The sequence below is a fragment of the Aegilops tauschii genome, chromosome 5 (genome assembly GCF_002575655.3).
Source record: "Aegilops tauschii subsp. strangulata cultivar AL8/78 chromosome 5, Aet v6.0, whole genome shotgun sequence".
In the NCBI taxonomy this organism is placed as follows: Eukaryota; Viridiplantae; Streptophyta; class Magnoliopsida; order Poales; family Poaceae; genus Aegilops; species Aegilops tauschii.
The window spans coordinates 485,300,196-485,326,602 of NC_053039.3; the positions used below are offsets into that span (position 1 = coordinate 485,300,196).

At 48.1% G+C, this 26,407-nt stretch overlaps 2 protein-coding genes across 2 annotated transcripts; one reads left to right on the top strand and one right to left on the bottom strand.

The window, feature by feature from the left end:
* Nucleotides 1-361: 361 nt before the first annotated feature.
* LOC109732683 (disease resistance protein RGA5) lies at nucleotides 362-4,271 on the top strand. The gene is made up of 3 exons (XM_040397504.3): nucleotides 362-1,278; nucleotides 1,615-3,710; nucleotides 3,993-4,271. Exons 1-2 carry the CDS (start codon nucleotides 455-457, stop codon nucleotides 3,689-3,691), a joined length of 2,901 nt encoding a protein of 966 aa, XP_040253438.2. The 5' UTR covers nucleotides 362-454; the 3' UTR covers nucleotides 3,692-3,710; nucleotides 3,993-4,271.
* Nucleotides 4,272-4,987: 716 nt separating this feature from the next.
* LOC141023050 (uncharacterized) lies at nucleotides 4,988-5,332 on the bottom strand. The gene has a single exon (XM_073499355.1). It carries the CDS (start codon nucleotides 5,330-5,332, stop codon nucleotides 4,988-4,990), a length of 345 nt encoding a protein of 114 aa, XP_073355456.1.
* Nucleotides 5,333-26,407: the final 21,075 nt, after the last annotated feature.

The following is a 26,407-nucleotide window of genomic DNA, read 5'->3' on the forward strand; positions in this document are numbered from 1 at the left end:
CATAATGCTATGGTTAGATTTTATCCTAATTCTTCTTTCGTAATTGCGGATATTTGCGAGAGGGGTTAATCATAAGTGAGAGGTTTGTTCAAGTAAGAACATCACCCAAACACCGGTCCACCGATATATCAAATTATCAAAATAGCGAACCCGAATCAAACCAACATGATGAAAGTGACTACAACAAAAAGGATTAGCCTACATTGCTGCACCTATAGTTACTTTTGTTATTTGTCATTTGTTACAAATTATCTTGCTACCAAACTATCTGTCACCTGTTTAGCCCGTGTCGTGCCTAGCCCATGGCGGGTTGTGCCAGCGTGCTTGTGGGCTGGCCTGATTGGCCCGGCCCGTTTGGCCAGCTATAACTTAGAGCGTGGGGTCGCGGGACGCGCGTGGCAGGCACGGACGCGACCGATCTGTTGCCTGGCCGGTCGGCCGATTAGAATCCGTGATGATGAAAAGCAACCTCCTGACCTCCATAAAACCAGATCGGGAGAAAAGAATATCAGGAACAGATAGATCGAGACAACCCCAGAACAAGAAGAGAGCGAGCATGGTGGACGTCGCGACGGGGGCCATGGCCTCACTGCTCCCCAAGCTGGAGATGCTCCTCGAGCACAAGCTGCGCAAGGCCGTCAAGGAAGACGCGGAGCAGCTTCTGAGAGAGCTGACGAACCTGCACGCCGCCCTAGGCAACGGCTCCGACCCGCGTTGGGCCGACGACTGCAGGGAGCTGTCCTACCACGCCGACGACATCGTCGACGCCTTCCTGGCGGCCAGCGAACCCGCCGCCTGCCAGGACAGCTGCTTGGGGTTCCTGGCCAACTTCCTGGGCCCTCGCCATCGAATCGCCAACGCCATCAAAGACGTCAAGAGCCAGGCCCTGAATCTGGCCGATAGGTACAGTAGCACCGATAAAGATAAACTCGTTCCAGCCGCCGCAACCACCGGAGCATCGCCCCATCTGCGGAAAGAGGCGGAGGAGCCGCTCGTCGGCGTTGAGCGGGGGAGGGATACTCTAATCAAGAGCCTTGCAGGCGGACAACAGATGAAGATAGTCTCCATTGTGGGTTCTGGGGGATTGGGGAAGACGGCTCTTGCTAATCTCGTGTTCCGTCAGCTCAGGCAGCAATTCGATTCGTGTGCTTTTGTTTCAGTCTCCTCTATGCCTGATATGGAGGGGATTTTTGACCAGATGCTTCGGCAGCTTAATGTGGGAAAAAATCACAATGAAGAAGCAAAGGATGCAATTAGGGATTTCCTTCAGAACAGAAGGTGCTACCTATTTAATTGTCATGCACTTCTCGTATGGTTCATATAGTTCTCTGACAATGAACTCAATCAACTTTGGAGATTACACTGTACCCGTTCATTATACTTTCACTCTTTGACTTCATTGCCCATCATACTAATCACATTGATGATTAATTTACTACTCCCTCCGTCCCATAATATAAGAACGTTTTTGACACTAGTGTAGTGTCAAAAACGTTCTTATATTATGAGACAGAGGGAGTAACATTTACGCACACTGCATGACTACCTCAATAATAATGTCACTGTCGCGTGGAGCCTTACTCTGTTCTTGCTTCTGTGTGCAAACTTTGGTAGGTACCTGATCATAGTCGATGATTTATGGAGGAAAGAAGATTGGCATATCCTATCCCGCAGCTTGCCCGCTAACGCTTGTGGTAGCAGAGTAATTGTTACAACTCGAGTTAATGACATGGCAAAGACATGTTGTTCTGGCCAAGATGAGTTGATATGTGAAATTAGGCATCTTGATCGCCTGAACTCCAAAATATTATTTCTACAAAGATGCTTTGGCTCGGAGGCCAGTTGCCCTGATGCACTTGCAAGAGAAGTTGGTGAGATCTTGCCAATATGCGGTGGTATTCCTTCTGCAATTATAAGCATTGCTTCGTTGCTCAATAGCAAAATAGCTGCAAGGAAACCATGGCAGGATGTGGTGTATGCTTTCTGTTCTGCTTGGAACGAGATGGCAAGCTCTTTAGACTCTGCACAGGAGCGTATTTCTGGTTTGGAGGACTTGATAAAGGTTTTATCACTCAGCTATGAAAACCTTCCCAGCACTCTAAAGACCTGCTTGCTGTGCATAGCTACAAGTACAACCGTCAAGTACCAAAAGTTTAGAAGAGGTGATACGGTTAGGAAATGGTTCACTGAAGGATTTATCTCTGAAGTTGGGTGGCACAGCAGTGAGGAAGTGGCGAACCAATGCTTCGATGACCTCGTCGGCAACAATGTGATTCAGCCTGTGGAACGCCCAACCTTTTATGGGAAGGGGATGTATGAGGTCAACTGCATGATGCTCTACGTTCTTAGACTAATATCACGAGAAGAGAACTTGGTCACCTTTCTGTCCGACTTGAACATTTCAGAGACACCTGCAGCGAGGCCTGTCTTTCTTTCTATCCGACGCTGTGGCTCAGACGGTTTAAATGGCACTGAAAGGTTAGATCTGTCGCATGTTCGTTCCATAACCATGATTCGCTGTGACAAGGTGTTTTCGTTTAAGCATTTGGGGTATCTGCGAGTGTTGAATGTGGAGGACTGTGATGGTTTGGACGATACCGATGTACAACACATATGCAGACTGATCCTGCTGAAGCACCTGAGTCTGAAAGAGACACCACAAGTCACTAGGCTTCCTCCACAAATCGGGAACCTACGACATCTTGAGACTCTAGAGATCGAGCTGATCCAAATCAGTGTTCTCCCGCCACAGATCGGGAAGCTGCAAAATCTGGAGACACTGGATGTAAGGCTGACACGAGTGAAAGAGCTGCCCAAGGAGCTCGTCCAGCTTCCCAAACTAGCAAATCTGCATTTTGGCCATACTGGGGTGAGGCTACCTGCCGGAAGTGATCGCTTCAAGTCAGTCAAGGTGCTGGGCACCATTGATTCGAGGGAATGCTCGGTAAGCACCCTGGAGGAGATTACTGGGATGACTGGATTGACTAAGGCTGAAGTCATGTTGTACGGTGAGCCCGCCGACACGCCAGAAAATGACAATCTACTGTCTTGCATGGGCAAGTGCACTAGTCTGCGGTCCCTAATAGTTCACGGTGATTTCATTACGAGCGACGACCTTCCTGCGTCTCCCAACTTTCCTCTACTTGAAAAGCTAACGGTGACCGCAAGATTTGTTAAAATTCCCCGGTGGATCGCACAGCTCAGCCGTCTTAAGAAGCTAGAAATCAGGCTCTTGGAACAAAGACCAGACGATCTCAAGATACTTGGAGGTCTGCCCAGCCTCACTAGCCTTGCAATCCAGCTGTTTGGCGACCCACGGAAACAAGTCACCATAACTTCAGGTTTCGCCAGACTCGAGTTTTTCGCCTTCGACTGCTATGCGCCGTGGGTAACATTTGAGCAGGGAGCCATGCCAAGCCTGAGACACATCGAGCTGACACACTATTCTGGCCCAGCTGGTAAAACGCCAGCAGGTATCATATACCTTGAGAGCCTCCAGAAGGTCACCCTCATCTACTCTTCACACTGTTCAAGTTGTGCTGGTGTCATCGAGACAGTTGCTGTCATGAGGAAGGAAGCTGCCAGCCATGGTAATCGGATTGTGCTTTCTGTTAATGGCGCCGATGAGATTTTCCCATCCATCTCAAGTGTTGACGGAAAGATCACTACAACCGAAAACGAAGAGTGTTAGCTTCCCTACTACTCTATGTGTGAGTGTATGTTCTCATGGGTACAATTTTATTCTCAATCCTTTTGTTGAAAAATTCAAAAATCAAAAATGAAAATTTCAAATTTCAAAAAGTTCTGAAATAAGTACCGCATGTATATAATTTATAGGTATATTCTATGTATGTGTAAATTTTCATTCGAAGATACTTGAACAAGTGAGCCGCCCAACATTTTGTCTCTGTTGTGTTGCTCACATGTTTAAATCACTCCTAATATTTTTTTATACAACTAGTTTCCCACTAAAAGAGGCCTGCACTGTGCAGGGTAAGGCTTGGGGATAAGGCTTGCCTCCTATAATCCTTCCCCAGACCCCACCACCTGATGTGGGAGCTTCTAGCACCGGAGCTTCTAGCACCATGGTATTAGTGTTCAAGCTGCGATGGAGGATAACCTACAGATTTTGCAGCATTTTGATGCATCCCTTTTGGTTGAGTAGATTTAAGGGCTCCCTTGCTTCAAATTAATGTTATGCATTTCTGAAGTATTTGGATTCATTTTTTCCCTGTATTGGTTATTACTCCTATAAAGGATGTTGGAGTACCCGCCTTGCAAGTGGAGAGAGCCTCCTGGCCGTCCGTCTTGCGGTGGCTTGCCACATGGGCTTCTTGGGGGCGACCCCGGTGGGAGATCCATGACGGTGGACTGCCACGTGCGCACGGGTCCACCGTCATTGGGCGGCGACGGGGGCGCCCGCGAGCGAGCCCCAGCTAGTGAGAGCGACTAGGGCATGCTTACTGGTGCGTCCATGACGGGTGGACCACCGGCGTGGCCAGGGCAACCGTCATGTGAGGCCCTCTCCCAAGCCGTCTGTTGTCGGGTGGCTTTTCGCGAGGGCCTCTCATGGCGGTGCCACCCGTCCGATCTGCACGGATGGCTCGTCTTGTACCCACGTCGGACTGGTTCGGTTGCAACGGGGTGTGCGGTGTGATAGCTTATGCCGGCTCAAGCGTCACCCACGCCCTTTGCGTTTGTTGGGCCAACTCCACCGCGCGATCCTAAACGGACGTCCGCTTTGGCCGGATTCTGTCCCTTTGGGTAGGGCGATGGGGTCGTGTCCGGGCCTGTCGTGGGATGCGGTGGCCGTGCGCCCAGCGCGCGGCCGCATCCGTTTACCCCATCCCGTCCGCCAGGGCCTAAAATGCCCATATTTTCATATGAAAACAAGTTTGCACGTCCAAATATTAATTGTTTGAAAATAAAAATAGTTTTACAACCAAATCGAGATTGTCTTGAATGAACATAAACTGAACCAATACATCTATTGTTTGCCAATATGACCCCACACGTGCTCAACCAAGTCATTTTGAAGATTCACATGAGTTTGCCAATCACGCAGCTCACGATGGAACTGGACAAACTGATCAAACGTGGCCGGTTCTTGGTGCAGGGGCTCAACATTGTCACCTTGATAATCAAATCCTTGGTCGAAGATACTGTCATCACGCTCGTCCTTGACGATCATGTTGTGCATGATCACACAAGCAGTCATCACCTCCCAAAGCTTCCTTTCATCCCATGACAGTGCAGGGTTTCGAACGATACCCCACCGGGATTGAAGCACACCAAAAGCACGTTCCACATCCTTTCTAGCACTCTCTTGCATTTGGGCAAATCTCTTTCTCTTCTCACCTTGGGGTTTCGAGATTGTGTTCACAAAAGTTGACCACTAAGGATATATACCATCAGCTAGATAGTATCCCTTGTTGTCTAGTGGCCGTTGATCTCAAAGTTGACAGGTGGGGAGTGGCCTTCTGCAAGCCGTGCGAAGACTGGAGAACGCTGCAGCACGTTGATATCATTGTGAGAACCTGCCATGCCGAAGAAAGAATGCCATATCCAAAGATCCTGCGAAGCCACCGCTTCTAATATGACAGTGCACGCGTTGACATGCCCCTTGTACTGGCCCTGCCAAGCAAATGGATAGTTCTTCCACTCCCAGTGCATACAATCTATGCTGCCAAGCATGCCTGGAAAGCTCGGTTGCGTCACCTGCACTGGTATCGTCGGCACCTGCAACTGTGTTGGTAGAATATGTGAGTCACGAGGACTCAGCAATCTCACACCCGCGAGATCAAGACTATTTAAGCTTATAGGAAGGATGTGATAAAGAGGTGGAGCTGCAGCAAGCACTAAGCATATATGGTGGCTAACATACGCAAATAAGAGCGAGAAGAGGAGCAACGCAACGGTCGCGAAGCTAGAGGTGATCAAGAAGTGATCTTGAAACTGCTTACGTTCATACATAACCCAAACCGTGTTCACTTCCCGGACTCCGCCGAAAAGAGACCATCACGGTTACACACACGGTTGATGTATTTTAATTAAGTCAAGTGTCAAGTTCTCTACAACCGGACATTAACAAATTCCCATCTGCCACATAACCGCGGGCACGGCTTTCGAAAGATAATACCCTGCAGGGGTGTCCCAACTTAGCCCATTATAAGCTCTCACGGTCAACGAAGGATATTCCTTTTCCCGGGAAGACCCGATCAGTCTCGGAATCCCGGTTTACAAAACATTTCGACAATGGTAAAACAAGACCAGCAAAGCCGCCCGAATGTGCCGACAAATCCCGATAGGAGCTGCACATATCTCGTTCTCAGGGCACACCGGATGAGCCAGACGTCGGGTTGGTATAGACCCTGGTTGCCCAGGGGGCGCCGGACATCGCTCGGTTTGGGCCAGCACTCGAAGGAGCACTGGCCCGGGGGGGTAAATAAAGATGACCCTCGGGCTCGCGAAAACCCAAGGGAAAAAGGCTTAGGTAGGCAAATGTAAAACCAAGGTTGGGCCTTGCTGGAGGAGTTTTATTCAAGGCGAACTGTCAAGGGGGTCCCATAAATCACCCAACCGCGTAAGGGACGCAAAATCAAGGAACATAACACCGGTATGACGGAAACTAGGGCGGCAAGAGTGGAACAAAACACCAGGCATAAGGCCGAGCCTTCCACCCTTTACCAAATATATAGATGCATTAATTAAATAATAGATATTGTGATATGCCAAAATATCCATGTTCCAACATGGAACCAACTTCAACTTCACCTGCAACTAGCAACGCTATAAGAAGGGCTGAGCAAAAGCGGTAACTTAGCCAAACAACGGTTTGCTAGGAAAGGATGGTTAGAGGCTTGACATGGCAACATGGGAGGCATGATATAGCAAGTGGCAGGTAGCGCAACATAGCAATAGAGCCAACAACTAGCAAGCAAAGATAGAAGTGATTTCGAGGGTATGGTCATCTTGCCTGCAAGGTTCTCAGAGTTGTCGAAAGCTTGATCCTCGTAAGCGTTCTCAACAGGTTCCTCGTAAGCGTACTCGTCTCCCGGCTCTACCCAAAGCAAGAACACAAGCAAAGGACCAACAATCAATCACGGGAAATGCACAAGCAACATGATGCAATACATGCATGATATGCGAGATGTGATATGCGATGCCTATGCGTGCTCCGGAACAAAAATGATGAACAAGGCATCAACTTGGCAAACCAAGTATGCCGCTGGAAAGATGAGATGATTTCGGTCGAAATCGATATAAAGATCACCCGAAACGGATGCACGGTTTGCAAATGGCAAGCAAAACAAGAATGACACAAATCTGCGATTAACAGCAAGATAGCACTTAAAATACATCAAGTAACTATGCTACAGCACCTCAACATAACAACAAAGCATATGGAAGTGATCTACAAGAGATGCTTGAAAAAATATGAACACTGAGCTATGGCTAGATCACACAATAACAGGTTCAAACAAGCATGGCAAAAGTGCAAACGATATCAGCTTCACAGACTTGGTGAAAAATACTGAACATGGCATAAACAGCAGCAGGTAGCAATGTTTAGAGCAAGCAATCACCATGCTACAGGAACTTATCATAGCAAAACAAGACATGGAATAAATGTACTAAATGCATAGAACAAAAATCCCTTACTGACCATGAGCCAAAAAGGCACAGAAGATATGATGGCACCCATGTAAACATAGCAAGTTTCGTTAACAGATCTCAGACTTAGCAGAAAACAGAGCATGGCATTAACAGAATTATGAAGGCATCTTTGTGAGCTCGATTCACTCATCACAAGGCAATGCATGACAAAACAAGCATACCAACAGCAAGAAGACATGTTCCTGAAGCTATCCCTCGCAATAGCAAGTTCATACCATGTATGGATCAACTACAACAACCTTGGCAAAATTGAATAGCATGTTAACATACTGCCAGGAACATTTTATAGCAAAAGTAGAGCAAGATTGAGACATGCTAGGGCACTCCATAATTGCAAACAGGGGCATGGATGGATAGAGCACAACTATATGTACAAAACATCCTTACTGAACATACTCAAAAGAAGCATGGACCTCACTGTAGCATCAAGTTTACATGGCATAAAAATAACAGCAGGTAAAGGACTTAGCAAAATCCTAAGTCCGTGAAAACAGAAACATCACGAAGCCTAGTTTGCATGCTTGTGCTAGTCACCACATAGATCAGAAAAATACATGGCATACATCCCTGTAAATATAGCATGGCATAGATCAGCACACATGTAGAGCTCATGCTCATAAGATGCACACATCAAATGCAACAAAAATAACAAAACACCAAGTTCTGATAAGTAACAGCAGTAAACATCATATAGCACTCTTGCATCAGAGATTTAGGCATCAAGATGAGCTCAAACAGACATGGCACAATGGAACAAAATGAAGAGCATAACCTGATGAACATTTCTATATATCATGAGTATGAAACGGAGCAGTATGCAAGGAGATATGACTGGTCAAAGGAGGTAACATAATATAACAGCAAAAGGACTTGGCAGAAAAACAGGGGGGGAAGTCAACCTCAATCTAGGGTTCTTCGTGGCACGCGAATCGAGGTCGCCGGAGACGGGCGGCGCGGCGGCCGGAGTTGGACGGGGAAGGTCGTCGGGGTCGGGGCTGGCTGGATCCGGCGAGGGGAAGGCCGGGGCGCGCGGTGGTGGCGGCGGCGCGCGGAGGGAGGCGCGGGCGGCGGTGCACGGGGACGGCGACGCGTCGGCGGAGGCGGCGGCCGACGGCGACCGCGGCGGAGGCGGCGGACGGCGGCGGGGTGGCGCTCGGGGGCGCGGGCGGCTCGGCGGGGGAAGGCGCGGGGCGGCGACGGGCTCGGCGGGCCCGCCTCGGGCTCGCGGGCCGGCGGCGGGGTCGACGATGGTCTGCCACGTGGCAGCACGGGACTGGTGCGGGCGCGGCGGCGGGTTCGTCCAGCGCGGACCGGACGCGTCCGGCGGCGGAGAGGGAGCGGGCTAGGGTTTCGGGACCTGAATTTGGAGGAGGGTGCACATATTTATAGATAGAGGGAGCTAGGAGACTCCAAATGGGGTGTAGTTTTCGCCCACACGATCGTGATCGAACGACGGAGAGCATGGAAGTGACTTAGATGGGTTATTGGGCTGTTTTGGAGGGGTGTTTGGCTGCAACACACAAAAGGCCTTTGCGGTTACCCGGTTAACCGTTGGAGCATCAAACAACCTCCAAATGGAACTGTCGGGGATATACCCCGCGGTATGACCCGGCCGGAATTGGCGACTCACTGGTGACCCGCCCGGAGCTTGGTGATTCACAGATAACCTGCCCGATCTTGGCGACTCATTAGTAACCCGGCGGGCGGGTCAGATGGACAACAAGGCCCAAGGCCCAGAAGGCCGGTTCACATTTATGATGGGCCGGCTTAAGAAGAAAGGGATGACGAATATTTCCTTTACGGGGAAGCAAGACCCGGACTTGTAATTAACTTGTAAGAGAAGATAGACTAGTCCTAGTCCTACTAGGACTCCACATGTAACCCGCCCCTCTAACTTATATAAGGAGGGGCAGAGCACCCCAAAGAGGACAGGCAACAAGAAATAATCTCTAGGGCTAAACACTGAGAGCCGGAGCCGGCGACTCTCCCGTGATCATAATGAGACCTAGCCTCAAACAACACGTAGGGTTGTTACCGGATGATGTTTCCCGGGGCCCGAAGTTGTCTAAACCCTTGTCTTGTGTTGCGTCTCTCATCCCAATCAACCCCTCTCAAGCTACTACATAGATGCGCTGGATTCACGACTAAGTCCTTACACCTAGGACATCTGACGTGTTAATTCCACGACAGTTGGCGCCCACCGTGGGGCTCGCGCACGGTGGTGTTGAGTTCTTGAAGAGATTTTCCTAAGGATCGAGAAGTTCGCAATCAGCTAAATAATAACAGACGGTGCGTGAAGCTCTACTCTGGATCAAGGGGATGAGAGTGCCTGTTATGCGCCGCCACGACCGGATGAGTCGCAAAAGCCAGATTGATTTTTGCTGAAACCGCTGGAGAGTCGCCAAGGCCGACGAGAGCGATTCATCAATCCAAAAACCAGATCGATTTTTGGAGCGTTGTGCTGCGTGGCCGAGACCAACAGGAATTCAATCAGTTGCATCAATCCGTTTTGTTTCGTTCGCGTACTGTACACAGCGTTGCGTGTGCTTGACTAACAGCAGCTCCACGTGTGATTCACCTTTACTTGACGGCAGCCACGGGCCCAAGGCAACCGCAGTTTTTTTCGCTGCTATTCCAGATTTGACGGATCAGAAACATCTCACATGGAAATCAAAACTGATACTACTTGATCTACTAGTACTATACTTCTAGTACGTGGTCGATGTCATGATTGATCTCTCAAGTCGTTGTCAACTAGTACTCTGTTTGTCACATGAAGGCCGAGCGGAGGTGCAAGTTCAGATTGGTTTTTTCTCTAAACACTACGTCTACCCAAGGAAGTTACCAAGAAGGATAAGCAGTCAGTACAAGCTGAAAGCACCTGGAACTCTGAAATCACGGACTGCCCACCGGGCGAACTATGCATGCATATCCTGCAGCAGCTGTAGGTCAAAAAAAGGGCCATGAGCCCACAACCTGGAGGAGACGGATCGGGGATGGTCAAACCGACCACGACCAGGACGAGCATGTGGACCGGAGGATCGACTCGGACTCGGCGGCCTTGCGATCCTGCCTCCGCCGCTGGGCTCCGCCTACGCCGGTGTGCCGCGTCTCCGCCTGCCCTCGCCTGCGAGCCGCGCCGGTGCGCCAAGTCACCTTCACACAGCCTCCTCCAAACCGCTAGTACGCCAAGCTGGCCTCGCTGGAACCACCGCCGCTGTCATGCCTCTAAGCCGCCATTGCTCTGAATCAGCCGCCCGACGCCTCCGTTCGCGCCGCGCCAGGCTCTCGTGCTGGACGCCCTCCTCCACCTGGCCGTGCTGGTGCGCTAGTGCAGGGCCGCCTTCCTACCGCCACCGATGAGCTGCTGGTTTACCACTGCGAGACCTCCTCTGGCTCGACCCGCGAGAGGCCCGGCCAGCCCGTCAACCCGCTGTGGGGTGCCCTGCTTTGCTGTTTCTGCAGTCTCGCTCGCATCGGCAAACCACCCTGGTCCCGCGACTCCCCGCCGGGTCACAGCCGTTGAGTCCCTTGCACCGTGAGTCGCCGCGGCCTCGCGCGGTTTCCTCAAATTGCTGCGCCGTTCACTCTGTTGCCGTGCCGGCTCACTCTTTGAATCACCCTGAGAACCGACCGACCATGAGTCACCGTCAGGCCTCCGGATCACAAAACGGGTTAAGTCGCCAGCCTCCGTCACTGCGGGTGACACCATGAGCTGTTCTATGAGCCATGGCTTCTGAGACACCGATCGCCAAAATCGCTACTAACTCGGGCGGATCAAGCTGCTGTCCTTCTGCCTTGAGTCACCGCACCTGTAGCCCGCGGCCTCGGGCCCGTCCTTGTGTTGGCTGCCGCCGCCTCGGCCATGTTTGTTTCAGCCGCCTTCCACCTCTGAACGGGCTCTCTGCAGTTCTGTGCTACTGTGGGTGAGAAGAGGGCGAGGGAAAAAGGATACATCCTAATAAGCGCCTACATGTTACCTTACATCTTTGAGGCTGCGGTGGGAAAAGTGGATTACTAACCACATGATGACCAGAGTCAACAAAAGGAAAAGACAAAGTATGGGAGATCACGCAGCAGATGAATTAATTGGTGCTAGTAGTCTGCATGCAAATCATCTATCGTCAAAGCAAATCAGGTGATATCTTTCTTCTGTATTTTATCAATATGTTAATTCGTCTGAGAACAATTACTTGGCGTGTAATATTGTTTCACAGACAATTGTAATACTACGGGTACGGAGCGCACACTGGCAAACGTTCTGGCCTAGTGTTTCGTTCGTGCCACACTACCCGATGAACGGACGTGCGTAAGTCGCCGCTCCTGTGGCCCGGTCTATATCAACTCGTCAGTCTGCACGGCTTACCACGCCTGCGATTGACTCGCTGTCCGCGCGGCTTGCCATGTGATTGACTCGCCGTCCGTCATCCAAACAAATCAGGTGATACCCATCCAAGTTTGTTTTATTAGCACATGTTGTTTTTGTCAAAAAACAAGTTTATCTTTGCCTTGGTCTGCAATATTGTTTATGCAGGGCAATTATTTATGACAAAAAGTGGTATTATACCGAGGAGATGGAGGCACGCTAACATTTTTTGGCACGGGTGGTCGTCGTTACTCAACGGACTCCCACACCGGCTTACAGCGCCGTGGCCGTCTCTCGCGACCACGCCGGCTTACAACGACGTGGCCATCTCTCGCGACCACACCGGTGTACAACGAGGAGGACAATTTGCCCGTTTGCACCGGCTTACAACGCCACGGACGACTCGCCCGTCCGCCCTCGCGGCCGGTTCACGTGTCTGCGCCGGCTTACAACGCCGTGGCCGACTCGCTGTCCGCGCCGGCTTACAAAAGTCACGGCCGACTCACCCATCCACACCGGTTTACCACGCCGTGGCCGGTTCACCCGTGAGCGACTTCAACTTCACCTAGCGATCATCAATTTCATGGCGGATTATTTCTGGCCTGGCACATCAGGTGATATCCATCTAAAATATATTTTATTGGTACATATTATTTTGTCAAAGAGTAGTTTATCTTTGTCTAGGTCTGCAATATTGTTGATGCAGGACAATTGTTCACTACATCAAAACGGCGTGGTTAACTCGCCCGACTGCGCCGGTTTATAACACCGCGGCCGGTTCGTCTGTTTGGGCCGCCTCTGATGCTGAAGTCGTCTTTTCCGTCCGCCTCTCGCGGCCTGGTCTACATCAACACACCGAGCATCACTTATCTGCATGAGCTGTGTATTGAGTATGAGCAGGTCACTACTTGGGAAGCCCGGTTTTCTTCCAACAAATTGGAGGCAAATTATCATATGTTATCAGCCGCCGTCTGCACCTGGACGGCTCAATGGACATGCGTACAAGTCGCCATCACTACAGTTTGGTTAAGCTTCAAACAGCCAGTTGGAAGGAACCATTGGCCGAGTTGCTGACACGGCTCATAAGGGATCATTTATAACCCGCCGCAGTCACCTCAACCTTCTGTGGATACACATCGTGTTATCAACACCAATGATATACAAGTTATGCCGGTTTATATCACGGTTAAATATGGAGAATCTCAAGCCAACTCCTCGAGTCATCTTGAGACTCGGGGGCTACAGTGACATGACTCGGGAACCCCGGGTCGTTGGAGGGAATGATAACCCGGTTCCGGAGGCTGCTACCATATCGATGAAACTTTAAAGGCCGTCAGAAAATTGCCGGTTCAAATAAAGATTCCGGTTTAAAATCCGGTTCAAGAGATATCTTTCTCCCGCAAGGTTTTGAAGCTCTCAAATCCGGTTCAAACGTCCGACTCAAGTTTGAGTTCTCAGGAAAAATTAAAGGGACCAAAGAGAGTCTGTTACAAAGCACAACTCAAATATAGGTACCCTGCTTTAATGACCATCGGGAGCTGATCGTATTCGAATTTAGCTTAACCCTTTTGGTGTGACCCTGATCGTATTCGAATCGGAGTCGTTAAATATTCTCATGATCACTAGGGGGCTTCCTGTTCAAACATAGGTCGTATTCGAACCAAAGAGAACATAGCTGTCGATACCCTTTTGATCGGCACACTGCCGAGCTCATTGGGGAGTTTCTTGGTCATATTTGAACCATAGCTCAACCCCCTTTGGGAACCGACGTGGATCGTATTCGAATCAGCGTCGTTAAACAACTCTCAAGGTCATTTGGGGGCTTCCTGTTCAAACATAGGTCGTATTCGAACCAAAGAGAACATAGCTGTCGGTACCCTCTTGATCGGCAACGCCAAAGCCACTGGGGGCTATATGATCGTATTCGAATCTTAGCTTAACCCCTTTGGGACAGTTTTCTGATCTTATTCGAATCAAAAGCCTCAAGATTTTTTGAAGTTTCTTTTTGCCAATAATTTTTGGGATTTTATTTGAAGCTCTTTTGAACACATCTAAAGTGTATATGAGCGGTTTCTATTTAAACCCGGCTTGATTTTCGATGATAAGTCGCCGGCTTATGACAATCATCATCTATGTGGGAGCATTGGCTTCTAAGGATTGGGTTATCACACTTACTGCACAGGTATCATAAGCCGGCGGTACAGTTCAAATATCACAGTGGTCATATGTAAGATATTTTGACCCGCCCTCCGGTAAACCGCCAAGGTGTCTTGTGATATACTTGTGTGCAAGATAAGACTACATTTGGGTGGTTACCCGCCCTGGCTTTTGACGTTAAGTCGTCAGGGCATATGTTGTTTAAACTCTGTGCAGGATTTGCAGAACTATGACTTATATAAATGTTTAAGTCCAAGCCCGTCATCGGAAGATTGACATTGGTGTCTCAAAAGGGTTATCATTTCTTGATTTTCTCAAAAGGCTATAAATAGCCGGGTTATAAAATTTCCGGCTTACAATGGAGGCGTATTAAATCGCCATTGACCAAGAGGCCCGGTATTTAAAGTTCCGGATTTTACTTATCAACAGATAAGGTATTTGAATCTTCAAATAGCCAAACTTGGCTGGATTTTCACTACGATATTGAATTTGAAGATTTTCACAAACCGGGTTATTCAAATTTTTAATAGCCAGCATGGCTGGATTTTTATTATGGTTATCAGTAACTAATATTATGATTGAGGTTTTCAAAGTCGCTTTGGCGCAATGGCTATTATTTTATCAATGGATATGATTTATTCTACAATGCAAGGAATAGTCCCGAGTCGCTGCAGGCTTACAACCCGGCACTTGGGGGCTACATTATTCAAGTTGAGATTACATCAAATATGCAAGTCCCATGTCACTGCCAGCATGCACCATGGCACTTGAGGGCTAATGCAAAGTCATTTTTTTGCTCACTTCATTGAAGACCCGAATCATCACATCGTAATGAGCCGGCCCTTGGGGGCTACCAATTGCTCCTGGCAACAATTCAAGACAATTCTAGGATGACCCGGCTACACTACTATGACTATAGCCGACTCATGGGGGCTACCAATTGCTCCTATCAAAAATTCAAGGTACACAAGCTTTAGTTTATTATATTGAAAGATCCATTACTCAGTTGGTAGAGTACAAAGCTCTTAACCTTGTGGACGTGGGTTCAAGCCCCATGGTGGAGATTACATCATATGTTGTTATTATCAATGAATCATATACAAAGTCCCAGCTCGGTAATATCTTACTGACCCGGCCCTTGGAGGCTACACGTTGCTAGTCAAAGTTTACATGATCATATTTACAAAGTCCCTGCTCATTATTGTATAATGACCCGGCCCTTGGGGGCTACATTGGTTGAAGTTTTTATGAGCATAAGGCAATTACAAGTCCCAGGTTGTTGCAAGCATGACAACCCGGCACTTGGGGGCTACATATGTGGAATATTCAGTTTATGACTAATGATTGAGATAAATAATCCGGTTTTCTTCAAGGTTGCAACACTTATATTGAAGCAAGTCTTAAGTTATCACTATGTTCTCCTCTTAAGACTTGGGGGCTACAGGTGATATGCATATAAGGGAGAAAAAATCTTCAAATTCTCCGTTTTGAGTAGATCAGATTGACCCGGTGTTTGTAACACTCATGATCCGGTGTCACCAATAATTATGACCCGGCGTCGGCAACAGTTATGACCCGGTGCTATCAATATTTACAAGCTGGCAATTTTGGTTATGATAAACCGGCAAGTTTTACCTCTTCAAGCCGGCTGAAAGTCAGATGAGTATTTCAAAACCAATATATTTTAAGCCGGCGCTTTGGAAGCCGATTCAAGTGGATTATTTCTTACAATATTTCTCTACAAGAGACCAATGCCAGCAAATTGACTCTGAAGCTGGCCTATTGACCCGGATTTCTTAAAAGAAGTATCTGGATTTTTTTGCATTCACAAAGTTTGAACATATCTACTAAAGGAGATTTGCGATGAGTTCATGGGCATGTATCAAGAAGGAAATGACAAGGATTTAAAGATGATCAGGTGCCGGCTTACAAAAATTTAACCCGGAGCACAACCTATCAAGTTTGTTCTTGTGTCTATTTTACATGATCAGTTTAACATGGATGAATCCAAATCAAACTGGGGGCTAATGTCGGGGATATACCCCGCATTATGACCCGGCCGGAATTGGCGACTCACTGGTGACCCGCCCGGAGCTTGGCGATTCACAGATAACCTGCCCGATCTTGGCGACTCATTAGTAACCCGGCGGGCGGGTCAGATGGACAACAAGGCCCAAGGCCCAGAAGGCCAGTTCACATTTATGATGGGTCGGCTTAAGAAGAAAGGGATGCCGAATATTTCCTTTACGGGGAAGCAAGACCCGGACTTGTAATTAACTTGTAAGAGAAGATAGACTAGTCCTAGTCCTACTAGGACTCCACATGTAACCCGCCCCTCTAACTTATATAAGGAGGGGCAGAGCACCCCAAAGAGGACAGGCAACAAGAAATAATCTCTAGGGCTAAACACCGAGAGCCGGAGCCGGCGACTCTCCCGTGATCATAATGAGACCTAGCCTCAAACAGCACGTAGGGTTGTTACCGGATGATGTTTCCCGGGGCCCGAAGCTGTCTAAACCCTTGTCTTGTGTTGCGTCTCTCATCCCAATCAACCCCTCTCAAGCTACTACATAGATGCGCTGGCCTCACGACTAAGTCCTTACACCTAGGACATCTCACGTGTTAATTCCACGACAGGAACAAAACTTGACAGGTGGTCTTCCGGTGGTGTACCAAGGCCACTTGGCAAGACTCGGTCCATTCCGAGAACGTTTAACACCCGCTCACGAAAAGAGACAAGAGGGGTGTGCCGGTGCATGTGGGAGTGTCGGATTGCAAAACGGACAACGGGGAAAAAATGCTCGGACGCATGAGACGAACACGTATGCAAATGAGATGCACATGATGACATGATATGAAATGAATGACATGAACAAAATGCAAAACAAAAGACAAAACCCAACCACGAAGGGAATATCATAACACATAGCCGAAAATGGCAAGAGTTGGAGTTACAAATATGGGAAGTCACATCCGGGGTGTTACAACACTCCACCACTACGAGAGGATCTCATTCCGAGATCTAGGACTGAAAGAACTCCGGATATTCGGAATGGAGTTGGTCCTCGCGCTCTCAGGTGGCTTCTCGGTCGGAACGGTGTGACCACTTCACTTTCAGGAATTTGATTGACTTGTTGCGAGTCTTGCGCTCAGTTTCTTCAAGAATGGCAACAGGGTGCTCAGCAGATCTTCTTGGAGGTCAATATCTTCGAAGTTGATGGTGCGCTCAGGAGTCTTGAAGCACTTGCGAAGCTGTGACACGTGGAACACATCGTGCACGTTCGCGAAGTTGGAAGGAAGCTCAAGTTGATAGGCGAGGTCGCCTCTTTTGCCAATGATCTTGAGGGGACCCACGTATCTAGGGGCAAGCTTCCCTTTGATACCGAAGCTATGAGTGCCTTTCATTGGAGAGACGCGGAGGTAGACATGGTCTCCGATCTCGAAAGCCAAGTCACGGTGCTTGCTATCATAGTAACTCTTTTAACGCGATTGCGCGGCTTTGAGATTTTCACGGATGACTTTGCACATTTCTTCAGCCTCTGTGATTAAGTCATTGCCAAGCAGTTGGCGTTCACCTACCTTGGACCAATTGAGAGGAGTACGGCACTTCCTTCCATAGAGAATTTCGAATGGGGCCTTGCTCGCACTCGCTTGGAAGCTGTTGTTGTAGGAGAACTCGGCATATGGAAGACAATCTTCCCACTTCATGCCAAAGGAAATGGCACAAGCCCGGAGCATATCTTCAAGGATTTGATTGACTCGCTCGACTTGGCCACTAGTTTGAGGATGGAAAGCTGTGCAGAAGCGAATGTTGGTGCCCATGGCCTTCTGGAAGGAGTCCCAGAACTTAGAAGTGAAGATGCTTCCACGATCTGAAGAAATCAATTGTGGAATGCCGTGCAAGGAGACAATCCTGGAGGTGTATAGCTCTGCCAACTGAGCTGCTGCGATAGATTCTTTGATTGCAAGGAAAGGAGCCACTTTTGTAAGCTTGTCGATGACAACGAAGATAGCATCATTTCCGCGCTTGGACTTTGGAAATCCAGTCACGAAGTCCATTTCGATATGATCAAACTTCCATTCTGGAATAGCAAGAGGTTGGAGGAGACCAGCTGGTCGTTGGTGTTCTGCTTTCACCCTTCTGCAGACGTCACATTCGTTCACGAATTGAGCGATTTCTCGCTTCATTCGAGTCCACCAATACGACTGCTTGAGGTCATGGTACATCTTCGTACTTCCAGGATGAATGGAAAGAAGAGAATTGTGCGCTTCGTTCATTATGACCTTCCTTAGATCACCTTTAGGAACCACAATCCGGTCCTCGAAGAATAAAGTGTCTCGGTCATCAATGCGATAGCACTTGTATTTGGAAATGCCCTTCTCGATACCACGTTTCACCTTTTTCACCATGGCATCCAGGAGTTGTGCCTCACTAATTTGATCTTCCAAAGTTGGAGTGACTAGGAGGTTGGCAAGAAAGCCTTGAGGAACAACTAGGAGATTCATTTTGCGGAAAGCTTCGCAAAGATCCGGTTGAAATGGCTTGAGAATTAAGCTGTTGTAATAAGCCTTTCTGCTCAAAGCATCTGCAATCATATTGGCCTTGCCTGGAGTATATTCAATACTCGGATTGTACTCTTGAATCATTTCGACCCATCGAGTTTGCCTGAGGTTGAGGTTGGGCTGCGTGAAGATGTACTTGAGACTCTTGTGATCGGTGAATATGTCCACTTTCCTTCCCAACAAGAGATGTCTCCATGTTATTAATGCATGGACAACTGCCGCCAACTCAAGATCGTGAGTGGGGTAGTTCTTTTCGTTGGGCTTCAACTGACGAGAGGTATAGGCCACAACTTTCTTCTCTTGCACTAACAAAGCACCGAGACCTTGAAGAGAAGCATCATAGAAAACTTCGAATGGCTTGGATTCGTCCGGAGGAGTTAAGACAGGAGCTGTGACTAGTTTCTCTTTGAGAGTGTTGAAAGCAACGTCACACTCAGGAGTCCAGACATACTTCACATGCTTCTGGAGGAGGTTGGAAAGAGGCTTTGCAATCTTAGAGAAATTCTCAACGAATCTTCGGCAATAGCTTGCAAGACCGAGAAAACTGCGGAGCTGCTTGACATTCTGAGGAGGTTCCCAATTCACAATTGCAGACACCTTCTCGGGATTAATAGCGATGCCCTTGGCGGAGATGATGTGACCAAGGTAAAGAACTTCATCAAGCCAGAACTCACATTTGGAAAACTTCGCATAGAATTGATACTCTCTGAGTTTGTCGAGCACCAATCGCAAATGTTTGGCATGGTCCTTCTTATTCTTGGAGAAGACCAAGATATCATCGAGATACACCAGTACGAATTCATTGGTATAGGGGTTGAAGATGAAGTTCATCATTCGAGAGAATGTTGGAGGAGCATTGACAAGGCCGAAAGACATGACAGTATATTCATAAGAACCAAAACTTGTTCTGAATGCTGTCTTGGGAATATCTTCTTCACGAATGCGAATCTGATGATAACCCATACGAAGGTCAAGCTTGGAGAACACCTTTGCACCTTTAAGTTGCTCGAATAGTTCATTGATGTTGGGAAGTGGATACTTGTTCTTTATTGTCTTCTTGTTCAATGGACGGTAGTCGACACAAAGTCGGTCCGTGCCATCCTTCTTTTGGACAAAAAGAACACCACAACCCCATGGAGATGAACTCGGTCTGATCAGACCCAGACGCTCTTGTTCATCGAGCTGTTTCTTCAATTCTTTCAGCTCCTTGGGTCCAAGCTTATATGGACGCTTGCAAACGGGTTCCGTGCCAGGCTCAAGATCGATAACGAATTCGACTGGCCGGTGAGGAGGCATACCCGGAAGCTCTTCTGGAAAGACATCTTGGTACTCACAAACGACTGGAATCTGAGAGATTGCGTCTAGCTCGCCCTTCTCATTGAGAGAGAATAACCGAATGGTCTCATCACGAGCGGCATAGATGATCACATCCTCAGAAGAGTGTGTCAATTGAATTTCCCTGGCAGCACAATCAAGTTGAGCCTTGTGCTTAGAAAGCCAGTCCATCCCGAGAATTAGATCAATATTTGAGTCACCAAGGACAATTGGAGAAGACAGAAATTTATAGTTGCCCATCTTGATAGAGATATCCCGAACCAAGGAGCTTGCGTTCATGAATTTACCCGGAGAGACAACTGATAATGGTCTAGGCAAATCTTGAAAAGCCAACTCATGCTTAGATGCAAAAGGTCTAGAGATGAAAGAAAGCGATGCACCAGTATCAAATAAAACTTTTGCAGGAATATCATTAACTGAGAGATTACCCATTATCACATCAGTAGATTCCTCCGCTTGAGCTGCATTCATCATGTTCACCTTTGCAGACTTGGGATTATGCTTGACCACTGCATTGCTGGAAGATCTCACAGGAGGAGGAGGCGGAAGGCGCCTTTGGTTGAAGCACTTGTTAGCATAGTGACCTTTCTGCTGACATTTGTTGCAAGTCACCTCTGAGAGCGGACGATGATAAGGAGCATTAGACCTTGGAGCTTGATTCTGAGATTTGTTCTGATAGCCAGGGTTGGGTGGGTGGGAAGATCCATGGCCACCTTTGTTCTTCTGCTGGAAAGGCTGACGAAACGGAGGAGGAGGAGGCAACCAGAACTTCTGTTGCTTAGCTGCCACTAGTGAGGAAGAAGAAGACTGAACTACGTCCCTGACTCTCTTCTTAGAAGCCTCACACTTGAGCTGAGCAGCCTCTTGCTTCAGTGCCATGTTGTAGAAATCATCATACTTGGTCGGCTCAAAAAGCACGAGAGTTAATTGCAGATCTTCTCTGAGGCCACCTCTGAATTGATAGATCATGCTCTTTTCATCAGGGACGTCTTGCTTAGCGAAGCAAGCGAGTTTCTGAAACCGGGTATTGTATTGATACACGGACATGCTGCCTTGCTCGAGATTACGGAACTCCTCACGCTTGCTCTCAACAACACTTTGTGGAATATGGTGAGCTTTGAAGTCTCGGCGGAAATCATCCCAGGTAATCACACGACCTCCTCTGGAATCTTTGTATTGTTGATACCACTCGGCAGCTTGATCCTTGAGTTGAAAAGAAGCAAACTTGACAAAGTCCTCAGGCCTGACGTTGCTACATTCAAAATGCTTGTTGATGTCCACGAGCCAATCATCGGCGTCTTTGGCCTCGGCACAGTAGCTGAAAGACTTCGGCTGATTTGCGAGGAATTGGTTGAGGGTAGCGAAGTGAGGCTGATTGTTGCCTTGGCCTTGATTTCCTTGGTTCCCTTGCCCTTGGGTGCGCTCTTGCAAGAGTTGCAAAATCATCTGAGCATTGGCGTTGGTGGCTGCCATGATAGCTTGCCATGCCTCCGGAGGCGGAGGTGGTGGCGGAGGGTTCGCCTGACTCCCATCATTGCGTTCCGGATTCTGACGCGTTGGCGGAGCCATCCTGAAGAGGGTGACATCCGTTAGCATCTTGATAGACAGGTAGACAAGCTGAATCAACGGATAGAAATTGCAACATATAGTCTTCACAATAAACATTCGAACGAGGATGAACGAATGAATTCCATAGTAAATCATCACACTTCCATTAAGGTGAGAAGCCACTTGATAAAGGGTTGATGAATGAAATAACAAGGTACGACTGGAACAAATAAGTGGTAAGGATTACCCAATCACAAACCAAATATATGCGGGAAGAAATGCTAAGAGCTACTTGAATCCCACCTATAAACTCCCGGAACTTTCTGGTTATGCAATCTGGTGTTGGGGATACAGGGGACACAAAATATCTCACCCAAACTAACAATACCTAGATCCAGCTGTATCTATCCTTCAACACATAACCAAGAAACCTTCGGAAATCATTTACCTCAACCTTCGAAAAGCATCCGTTATATGAGTTATAGCAATACTCCCGAACTCCCGCCCCAGTACTGGCTGGCGTCGAGGTGATCTCACCAACAACTGCATAAAAGAGATTTTCGATGTCGGCGAAACTCAGGTATTCCAGAACTGCAACGATAAAATTGTGACGACAACACCTCGGAGCTCAACTCCCCGGGACACTGCCACAACCCCTAAATGTCAGGAGGCACCAAGAACAATGTTCTCGTCACAAAACCATCGGGATGATTCCAAGATACCCGCGTGATCCTAAATTTTTTTTAGTGAAATTTGAGGAGAGAAGAGTCAAAACTTCTACGTCAGGAGACCTCACCAGAGCGACGAAGGGACTGCGGAGTAAAAAGAATCCTACTCTCCGATATATATAATCCTAAGACTGAAAATATTTTTTTCTTTCTAGACTCAACAACGCCAGCGATTCGATCAAGCAGGGGCTCCTAAGTCGGGGATGGCTCTGATACCAACTTGTAACACCCACGATGCGGCTATATCTCCCACGTGTCGAGGCACGACTTAGAGGCATAACCGCATTGTAGGTATTGTCACAAGAAGGGTCATCTTCACACAATCCCATGTAATGAACAAGAATGGGATAAAGAGAGTTGGCTTACAATCGCCACTTCACACAATACATAAATAACTTCATACATCATCCAAAATACACACATAGACCGACTATGGTCAAATCCAAATGAAAAGAAGATAACCCTAAATGCTAGATCCCCCATCGTCCCAACTGGGCTCCACTACTGATCATCAGAAAACGAAACATAGTAACGACCACGTTCCTCGTCGAACTCCCACTTGAGCTCGGTTGCGTCACCTGCACTGGTATCATCGGCACCTGCAACTGTGTTGGTAGAATCTGTAAGTCACGAGGACTCAGCAATCTCACACCTGCGAGATCAAGACTATTTAAGCTTATAGGAAGGATGTGATAAAGAGGTGGAGCTGCAGCAAGCACTAAGCATATATGGTGGCTAACATACGCAAATAAGAGCGAGAAGAGGAGCAACGCAACGGTCATGAAGCTAGAGGTGATCAAGAAGTGATCCTGAAACTGCTTACGTTCATACATAACCCAAACCGTGTTCACTTCCCGGACTCCGCCGAAAAGAGACCATCACGGTTACACACACGGTTGATGTATTTTAATTAAGTCAAGTGTCAAGTTCTCTACAACCGGACATTAACAAATTCCCATCTGCCACATAACCACGGGCACGGCTTTCGAAAGATAATACCCTGCAGGGGTGTCCCAACTTAGCCCATTATAAGCTCTCACGGTCAACGAAGGATATTCCTTCTCCCAGGAAGACCCGATCAGTCTCGGAATCCCGGTTTACAAAACATTTCGACAATGGTAAAACAAGACCAGCAAAGCCGCCCGAATGTGCCGACAAATCCCGATAGGAGCTGCACATATCTCGTTCTCAGGGCACACCGGATGAGCCAGACGTCGGGTTGGCATAGACCCTGGTTGCCCAGGGGGCGCCGGACATCGCTCGGTTTGGGCCAGCACTCGAAGGAGCACTGGTCGGGGGGGTAAATAAAGATGACCCTCGGGCTCACGAAAACCCAAGGGAAAAAGGCTTAGGTAGGCAAATGTAAAACCAAGGTTGGGCCTTGCTGGAGGAGTTTTATTCAAGGCGAACTATCAAGGGGGTCCCATAAATCACCCAACCGCGTAAGGGACGCAAAATCAAGGAACATAACACCGGTATGACGGAAACTAGGGCGGCAAGAGTGGAACAAAACACCAGGCATAAGGCCGAGCCTTCCACCCTTTACCAAATATATAGATGCATTAATTAAATAATAGATATTGTGATATGCCAAAATATCCATGTTCCAACATGGAACCAACTTCAACTTCACCTGCAACTAGCAACGCTATAAGAAGGGCTGAGCAAAAGCGGTAACTTAGCCAAACAACGGTTTGCTAGGAAAGGATGGTTAGAGGCTTGACATGGCAACATGGGAGGCATGATATAGCAAGTGGTAGGTAGCGCAGCATAGCAATAGAGCCAACAACTAGCAAGCAAAGATAGAAGTGATTTCGAAGGTATGGTCATCTTGCCTGCAAGGTTCTCAGAGTTGTCGAAAGCTTGATCCTCGTAAGCGTTCTCAACAGGTTCCTCGTAAGTGTACTCGTCTCCCGGCTCTACCCAAAGCAAGAACACAAGCAAAGGACCAACAATCAATCACGGGAAATGCACAAGCAACATGATGCAATACATGCATGATATGCGAGATGTGATATGAGATGCCTATGCGTGCTCCGGAACAAAAATGATGAACAAGGCATCAACTTGGCAAACCAAGTATTCCGCTGGAAAGATGAGATGATTTCGGTCGAAATCGATATAAAGATCACCCGAAACGGATGCACGGTTTGCAAATGGCAAGCAAAACAAGAATGACACAAATCTGCGATTAACAGCAAGATAGCACTTAGAATACATCAAGTAACTATGCTACAGCACCTCAACATAACAACAAAGCATATGGAAGTGATCTACAAGAGATGCTTGACAAAATATGAACACTGAGCTATGGCTAGATCACAAAATAACAGGTTCAAACAAGCATGGCAAAAGTGCAAACGATATCAGCTTCACAGACTTGGTGAAAAATACTGAACATGGCATAAACAGCAGCAGGTAGCAATGTTTAGAGCAAGCAATCACCATGCTACAGGAACTTATCATAGCAAACAAAGGCATGGAATAAATGTACTAAATGCATAGAACAAAAATCCCTTACTGACCATGAGCCAAAAAGGCACAGAAGATATGATGGCACCCATGTAAACATAGCAAGTTTCGTTAACAGATCTCAGACTTAGCAGAAAACAGAGCATGGCATTAACAGAATTATGAAGGCATCTTTGTGAGCTCGATTCACTCATCACAAGGCAATGCATGACAAAACAAGCATACCAACAGCAAGAAGACATGTTCCTGAAGCTATCCCTCACAAGAGCAAGTTCATAGCATGTATGGATCAACTACAACAACCTTGGCAAAATTGAATAGCATGTTAACATACTGCCAGGAACATTTTATAGCAAAAGTAGAGCAAGATTGAGACATGCTAGGGCACTCCATAATTGCAAACTGGGGCATGGATGGATAGAGCACAACTATATGTACAAAACATCCTTACTGAACATACTCAAAAGAAGCATGGACCTCACTGTAGCATCAAGTTTACATGGCATAAAAATAACAGCAGGTAAAGGACTTAGCAAAATCCTAAGTCCCTGAAAACAGAAACATCACGAAGCCTAGTTTGCATGCTTGTGCTAGTCACCAAATAGATCACAAAAATACATGGCATACATCCCTGTAAATATAGCATGGCATAGATCAACACACATGTAGAGCTCATGCTCATAAGATGCACACATCAAATGCAACAAAAATAACAAAACACCAAGTTCTGATAAGTAACAGCAGTAAACATCATATAGCACTCTTGCATCAGAGATTTAGGCATCAAGATGAGCTCAAACAGACATGGCACAATGGAACAAAATTAAGAGCATAACCTGATGAACATTTCTATATATCATGAGCATGAAACAGAGTAGTATGCAAGGAGATATGACTGGTCAAAGGAGGTAACATAATATAACAGCAAAAGGACTTGGCAGAAAAACAAGGGGGGGAGTCAACCTCGATCTAGGGTTCTTCATGGCACGCGAACCGAGGTCGCCGGAGACGGGCGGCGCGGCGGCCGGAGTTCGACGGGGAAGGTCGCCGGGGTCGGGGCCGGCCGGATCCGGCGAGGGGAAGGCCGGGGCGCGCGGTGGAGGCGGCGGCTCGCGGAGGGAGGCGCGGGCGGCGGCGCACGGGGACGACGACGCGTCGGCGGAGGCGGCGACCGCGGCGGAGGCGGCGGACGGCGGCGGGGAGGAGCTCGGGGGCGCGGGCGGCTCGGCGGGGGAAGGCGCGGGGCGGCGACGGGCTCGGCGGGCCCGCCACGGGCTCGCGGGCCGGCGGCGGTGTTGATGATATAACCATTAGAGTCACCCGCCCAGGAGGGGCCGGGTTACTCATAAAGATCATCACGTGAAGCCTAGTACCAAGCTTGAGGATGGCGGATCAATAATGGGCTTAAGACCCGGAGGCGGCTTAAGGCCCGTAGTGATAAACCGCCGTTATGGCAAGACTTGTAACGTAAGGCAAGAGTAGTTAGGAGTCCGAGCCGGATACTGTTATAAGCCGGCCGGGACTCTGAGAGCCGCTGGGCGTCAACCTCTCTATATAAAGG

Excerpts from the sequence above, each read along its gene's own strand:
- LOC109732683 (XM_040397504.3), top strand. The coding sequence starts at position 455 with ATGATGAAAAGCAACCTCCTGACCTCCATAAAACCAGATCGGGAGAAA. Across the intron at positions 1,279-1,614 it reads GATTTCCTTCAGAACAGAAG|GTACCTGATCATAGTCGATG; the intron begins GTGCTACCTATT and ends AAACTTTGGTAG.
- LOC141023050 (XM_073499355.1), bottom strand. The coding sequence starts at position 5,332 with ATGCAAGAGAGTGCTAGAAAGGATGTGGAACGTGCTTTTGGTGTGCTT.